General features: G+C 37.9%; 1 protein-coding gene across 1 annotated transcript; it reads left to right on the top strand.

Annotated features, from left to right (window-relative positions):
• The first annotated feature begins 940 nt into the window (after positions 1-940).
• On the top strand, positions 941-2,136 carry LOC149720137 (uncharacterized). Its single transcript, XM_089865049.1, has 3 exons — positions 941-1,216; positions 1,275-1,446; positions 1,508-2,136. The coding sequence occupies exons 1-3, from the start codon at positions 1,015-1,017 to the stop codon at positions 1,941-1,943; spliced, it is 810 nt and encodes a 269-aa protein (XP_089721175.1). The 5' UTR covers positions 941-1,014; the 3' UTR covers positions 1,944-2,136.
• Positions 2,137-6,713: the final 4,577 nt, after the last annotated feature.

Below are 6,713 nucleotides of genomic sequence, written 5' to 3'. Positions count from 1 at the left end.
AATGCGTAATCACTATAACTAAACTTTCTCTTTCAAAAGTTTCTGGGCATAAGTCCTTGTTAGAAATTTATAAGATGCGATAAGTGTGCATCGGCATAAGTCTATGTTGTAAACTCATCGAGGGGATTATCACTAAAAACTATCTGTTCTTCGATTCGCCGGAATATTAGAATTACAGCATAAGTAAATTTATACGGTTATAATTTAATCACTGTTTAGAGTAGGGAATCGAGGGGATATTCACTCTGATTTTATGCACGGTAAATCATTTAAGCATTGAAAAAGATAGCGCTATTCACTCATTAGGGTGTCGTATAGAGGGGTTATCCACTCATTAGGGTAGGGTATAGAGGGGCTATTCACTCGTACGATATGGCTACTATTACGAGCCCTTGGGCCGTCTTGTTCCTTTTAACTTTAGCAAGATCATTTTAATTCAGGCAAATATAATAACTGAATCGGTCGCTTAACGGTTTTTCCATTATCCATTTTAGCAAAACCAGATCTTATTAGATCATCTCTACCTTTCACGACCTCAGTTATGATTCCAAGTTTCCACATGTGTTTTGGAATCTTGTCCTCGTGGAACAAAACTACTTGCCCTACCTCAATTTTTGAATTTTCTTTTACCAATTTACTGTGATGAGCGGATCTTAACTCTAAAGGTGGGTTTCCAAACGCGCTTGAAAGGCGAAAAGATTGAGCGCAAGCTTGAAATTTTCAAGTTTTCGCTCAAGCTCCGGGTCAGTCCCATTTCCAAACTCGCTTTTTAGGTAGCTTGCGATTGAAAAGTAGCCCGCGTGGGCTTGAAAAGCGCGCCAAGCTCATATCAACGGAATTTAGATATTTACGCGAGCCGAATAGTTCAAGCTTGACGTCATAGACGTATTGGCCAATGAGGGGTGAGGAATTCCTAATATATCGCCAAGTTCGCAAAGGCCCTTTTTATTGAGTCTCTGTCAGTCTACAAGTCTACATCAAAACTTCAAATTGAAAAATATTTAGAAAACAAAGATGCCGACTCAACGCGAGTTAAAAGAATTGATTAAAAAGCAAGCCGGCGAGAAAAGAAGAGAAACAGTTGTGATGAAAGAAACACTAATTAATTTAGTGCATGATAAGCCAGCAATTTGGGATAGAAGGATTGAAGAACACAGGAAAAAAGATATCGTGGAATGCTATTGGGAAGAAATCGCTTCTGAAATGGGTTTATCAAGTAATTGGAATTTTAATTCTATTTTATGTATTTTGCAATTAAACTAATTTTAACATAGAGGACAAGTGTAAATCTTTATGGAAAAGTCTAGTGGACTCTTTTCGAACAAATTACAATGCAGTCACATATTCCAAAAGTGGGCAAGAAGTTGATGACACTGTATTTGATTCTATACAATGGACATTTTTCAAGCAATTACTTTTTTTGAAAGATGTGTTCACGAGGCGAGAGTATGTTCAAAGCGACTTTGTTTACGTATAAAATGATAATTTCAAGATATGTATATTTCAGAACTAGTTCAAATTTTCCTTCGGCACTTAATAAAGATAGTAGTGCACCTTCATCCACGTCAAGTGGAGAAATGATAGTTTCGAATGAAAAAGACGATGCCATTGGTGCGAGTGATGCGTCAACTTCAAAAGAAAAAGAATGCTCATTCACTGGACAATCTGCCACGGGTGCTAGTGATGCATCAACTTCAAAAGACAAAGAATACTTATTCACTGGACAGCCATTTACGTTTACGGACGAAATTATGGAAGAGGTTGACAGTGATGTAGAAAAACCAATTAAAAATAAACAAAAAGAACCAGAAACCTTGGCCAAAACCACGTTCAAACGAAAAGAACCTTCAAAAAATATCACGTCAAGAAATAAAAAGATGAAAAATGATCCAACATCCTCAATACTAGAAGCAATAGATGCTACAAACAAGTGTGTTTTCTAGCGCTTAGGTGTAGGTAGATATTTAAAATTAATTATTTTATCATATTTTTAAAGGGAATTAGCCAAACCAGAAACCTCGTCCGAGAGGTTTGGGGAATACGTGGTGAGATTACACCAAGCAATTCCAGATAATTTGAAATTAAAATGTGAAATGGAAGTTATCCAATTAATGTACAAATATTCATCTGATTCTACCTAGATATTTTATTTTAATAAAGAAAAACATATTTTTGTAAAACATTTCCTTGGCTTATTTATCGCCGAATTCCCGGTAAGCCCCATTGCCATGGCACTTCTCCGCTTTCACTAGAAAAGTAGTGAGTGAAGGCTTTTCGGATATCACCGGCATCTGAACTGAAATTTCTCGCGGTTGTGGCATCCAAATTGTTTAGTCCATTTGCTGGGAGGTACGCTAGGATCTCTCGCCATTTTCCATCTTGGATGTTTTTCACAACATCTTTACGGTCACTGAACCCGGCAGGGCAATACAGTTTAGTATTTTCTTTATCTTCCTCAATTAGTAAATAATTGTGCAATATAACACATGCTTTCACAACTGCGTCTATATTTGATGGTTTCAACAAAATTGGGTTTCGAAAAATTCTCCATCTGGCCGCTAAAATTCCGAATGCATTCTCACTGCACCTCCTGAAAAGGATATATTATATTTTTTTTTGTAAACATCTGTGGTTTCATATATTTAGTTACCTGGCTCGACTTAAACGATAGTTAAATATTCGTTTAGCAGAATCTAATTCATTGCCAGGATAGGGTCTCATAAAATTAGGTAGAAGCTGGAATGCCTCGTCCCCAAGGAGAACATGCGGCAGAATTATGTCGCTGTTTGGAGCTCTACGTGGTTTGGGAAATCCAGCTTCCTGATTCTGAACAGCTTGTCCAAATGCTGAGGATTTAAATATGCCTCCATCGGAATGAGAGCCATATCCCCCAATATCAACAACAACAAAACGGTATTTGGCATCGACAACGGCCATAAGTACTATAGAATTATAACCCTGTGAAATATAAGTTATGAATATTTTCAGTAAATTTTAGTAATTTTAAATATACATGTAGTACTTTATAATTATAGTAAAGAGTTCCACTTTTCCCCGGTTGTTGTATCATAACGTGCTTGCCGTCTACAGCACCGCAACACATTGGGAAGTCCCACAGAGTTTCATATTCATAAGCAATTTTAATCCATGTGTTTTCATTTGGTACCTAAAACCAAACGCTCATTATTTTGTTTTGAAGTATGGTTTAGGTGTTCCCTATACCGGCAAGTATATTGGTTGCAAAGCTTCCCAAATTGCTGCACAAGTCTCCTTGATGATTCTATGAGCGGTGGTTTTCCCAAGGCGGAATGCATATGTCATACTGACCAAACTAGCTCCAGATGCTAGGAATCTGTAAATAGCACGGAAAAGGGTTCATTGTCGTAATTCTATTCATATTAATAGTAAATAAATAAGAATAATAACCTTAATGTTAATGCTAATCTTTCTCCCGGTGAAATTGGTGAGCGTCCAGGAGGATACTTTTCCAATTTCTTCTCGACCATTTTCAAAAGTTTGTCGAATAGACTAGGATTCATTCTTGTAAAATTTTTGAACTTGGTCTCATCATTCCTCCTCATGCATTTCAACTTAATTCCAACAAAGTATCATAAATTTTAAATGGGCAACACACTTGTATATGCTGTTATAATGCAAAGGCCTAATGTAAATGAGGCTTACCAGTGTCTCAAAGTATCCTTCAGTTTTCCTATTTCTCCAAATTGGATGCACCCACCAGCGTCTACGCGTATAGCTTCGTTTTTTGTTTGAAATTAGTTGGTAATATAGCTGTATTAGCAAAAATTGTCTTTTTAAGAGCAAACGCCGTTTTCTTCCATTTAGGATCGCCATTTTGTTTTAGCGCAGAATCCTTCTTGACGCTAGTCATGTGACCTCCAAATCGCGCGAGTTTGGAAACGGGTGTAGGCTTGGGCTTACGCTGGCGCTAAAGTATTTGTCGTGCGCTGTGTAGGAGACTATATCGCGCGATTTTTGGAACGTCTCAAGCTCAATCTTTTTGCCTTTCAAGCGCGTTTGGAAACCCACCTTAACAGATATTCTGTTTTCCATCTCTTCCACAATCGCTCTGACAATGCTAATCTGTACTTCAATCTTTTTGAAAATTCCTTCTTATCATTTGATATTTTTACGTTTCCTTTATTTTGAGGAGGCAGACATGTCAATCTTTGACCAGTCAGAAAGTGTGCTGGACAAAGAGGGGATGGTTCACCCGCGTCGCTATAAACGTACGTTATTGGCCTAGAATTTATTACAGCCTCAACTTCTGTCAGCAGCGTCTCCAATTCAGTGTAAAATAGAGTCGCGTGACCCAATACCTTTTTACCTCTCCGTGTGACGTAGTCCAGGAGAGGTTCTGTAACGGCCGTGTCTGTGTGTGTGTCTGTCTGTTGTTACACCCACGTGACCGCGTTCGCAGTTTGCGTATCGGAGCAAACGTGTTCGCCATTTCCGAACTGCTTTCACAGTCACGGAAATGGCTCCTTTACTTGAGTTCTCAAACCACCATCTTCTGGTCTTTGTCCATTCCACTTGGACACCAGTCTGTTCTTACTGGCTTCTAATCACCACCATCTTTTTGGTCTTCGTCCATTCGACTTGGACACCAGTCTGTACATACTGGCTTCCAATCACCACCATCTTCTGTTCTTTGTCAATCCCACATTGACACCAGTCTGCACATACACTGGCTTCTAACACCACCATCCACTGGTCTGCCGTCTATTTCACATAGACACCAATCTGTATCATTGACTTCTACTCCATTATCATCGTTTGGTTTTAGGATATACGCGGCGATCAGCTAGAGTTACGAGAAACGTCTAGCCTCCCTAAGGTGGGATCGCCACCAAAGGTTTTCGCAATTGCGCTTTTTCCTTACTATTATAATGGAAACGAATCGTATATATACCCCAAAATTTGAAGAAAGCGGGCAAGAGGGGTACCCTTCACTTTAAACGTCAATATTAGCAAAGTTTTGAGATGATAATAGGTATAACTTTATTTTAAACGATTTAACTATTATTAGTGTTAATTATTGAAGATTAAAATAATTAAAAATAATTATATTTATTTAAATATTAAAGATAAACCTCTCGTGCAAAGAGAGAGATTATCATTGCCTCCTATATCTACCAAGGCCCGTGCATGCGATATATTTCCTTCATTGCCTCCTATATCTATCAAGGCCCGTGCATTGTGATATATTTCATTCATTGCCTCCTATATCTATCAAGGCGCGTGCATTGTGATATATTTCATTCATTACCTCCAATATCTATCAAGGCCCGTGCATTGCGATATATTTTTCAAAACAACAACAAAAATGGGAAGCTCCTCTCAGAAACATAATAATTTCTTTTCTCTGTATATGAAATGAAAATATGGATAATATTGCGCTCCTTCTTTAATGGTATGTATCCTTGCCTGTCTATTAATATTTTACGTAGGAGTAATACGTTTTTAGCAAAGTCTAGAGAGGATAAACATAAGCGAGATTGTTTCGGAAAAAAATACTGCTTCCGCTAATGGGTTTATACTCCTTGTTACTGTTGTATAGAGTAATCATGATAAAAGCTTAGAAAATTACGTGAGGACAGACCTTTTTTATCCTCTTGTTTTATTCTTAATAAGAATATAAAACATTTATTTTGTATCAAAAAATATTTCTTGGTGCTAAGATTGCTTTAAAAAAATCCAAACGGTTAGGCATTGGTAAAAAAGACAAATGATATTTTTCAAATCTAATGAGATAACGCCCACCTAGTTGAAAGTTGCCCTTTTTTTATCCGTTGGAGCCATTCTTAATGACAATTTCGATGCTAGTCGGTTGTCAATTAAACTACCGGTATATTATTGTTGTTGGAAATTGGATATTAAATCAAATTAAGTGGTTGCAAAGAGCCAGCAGGTTTTTGCCGCTTCTTTTTGTGAGTATTTGATTTTTGTATGTAAAATGGAGGAAGATAATGTTGAGAGTAAGGATGAAATGCGGAAGCGCAAAGCGCGGGAAAGGATGAGGGCAAAAAGGTCGACGTTTTCATTGGATACTTAAGTTTATATAATTTTCTCGACACGGAGAGGTAAAATTTTGGTTTTCCCAACTTGTTCAGAGCTGTTTTTGTTGAACGCACTAGGCGCTCCCAAAAACCCCCATGCCAAGCAGCTCTTTCGGTTATGTATCTCCATTCGATATCTTTTGTCCCAAAAAATGTTCTTATCTCGTCGCTTTTTAGCTTACTCCAAATTTGTTTCAGATCTAAATCCGCTCGCTTAAATGTTTTAGCGTTATCTGTATAAATCAAGTGAGGAATTCCCCTACGAGAAATGAATCTTCTAAACGCTAATAAAAATTCATCCGTGATCAGAGAAGAAACCATTTCTAAATGTATGGCACGTGTCACCGCGCACGTGGAAAGACATATGTATGCCTTTTTCATCTTGTTTTCCACTTTTACAAAAACCGGGCCAGCAAAATCTATCCCAATGACAGAGAAGGGGGGTGACTCTTCGATCCGAGGCTGAGGCAAAGGTGCAGTGACAGCCTCTCCCGCGTTTGCATTAAATCTCTTACATACCAAACAGCTCTTTATTACCGATTTGGCCAATTGTCTACTAGAGGTCACCCAATATTTCTCACGTACTTGTGCTATAGTGCTTTGCACTCCCGAATGAAATACTTCTTCGTGGCTTCT

Source organism: Phalangium opilio, unplaced genomic scaffold (assembly GCF_054372755.1).
Source record: "Phalangium opilio isolate 3A_F unplaced genomic scaffold, DU_Popi_V2 ptg000002l_1, whole genome shotgun sequence".
NCBI lineage: Eukaryota > Metazoa > Arthropoda > Arachnida > Opiliones > Phalangiidae > Phalangium > Phalangium opilio.
This window is presented reverse-complemented; position numbering and strand designations above follow the sequence as displayed.

What these genes read in the sequence shown, in the direction of transcription:
- LOC149720137 (XM_089865049.1), top strand. Translation starts at nt 1,015, where the DNA reads ATGCCGACTCAACGCGAGTTAAAAGAATTGATTAAAAAGCAAGCCGGC. An exon ending in TTCTGAAATGGGTTTATCAA is followed by an intron (nt 1,217 to 1,274) that starts GTAATTGGAATT and finishes ATTTTAACATAG; the next exon opens with AGGACAAGTGTAAATCTTTA. An exon ending in GATGTGTTCACGAGGCGAGA is followed by an intron (nt 1,447 to 1,507) that starts GTATGTTCAAAG and finishes TGTATATTTCAG; the next exon opens with AACTAGTTCAAATTTTCCTT.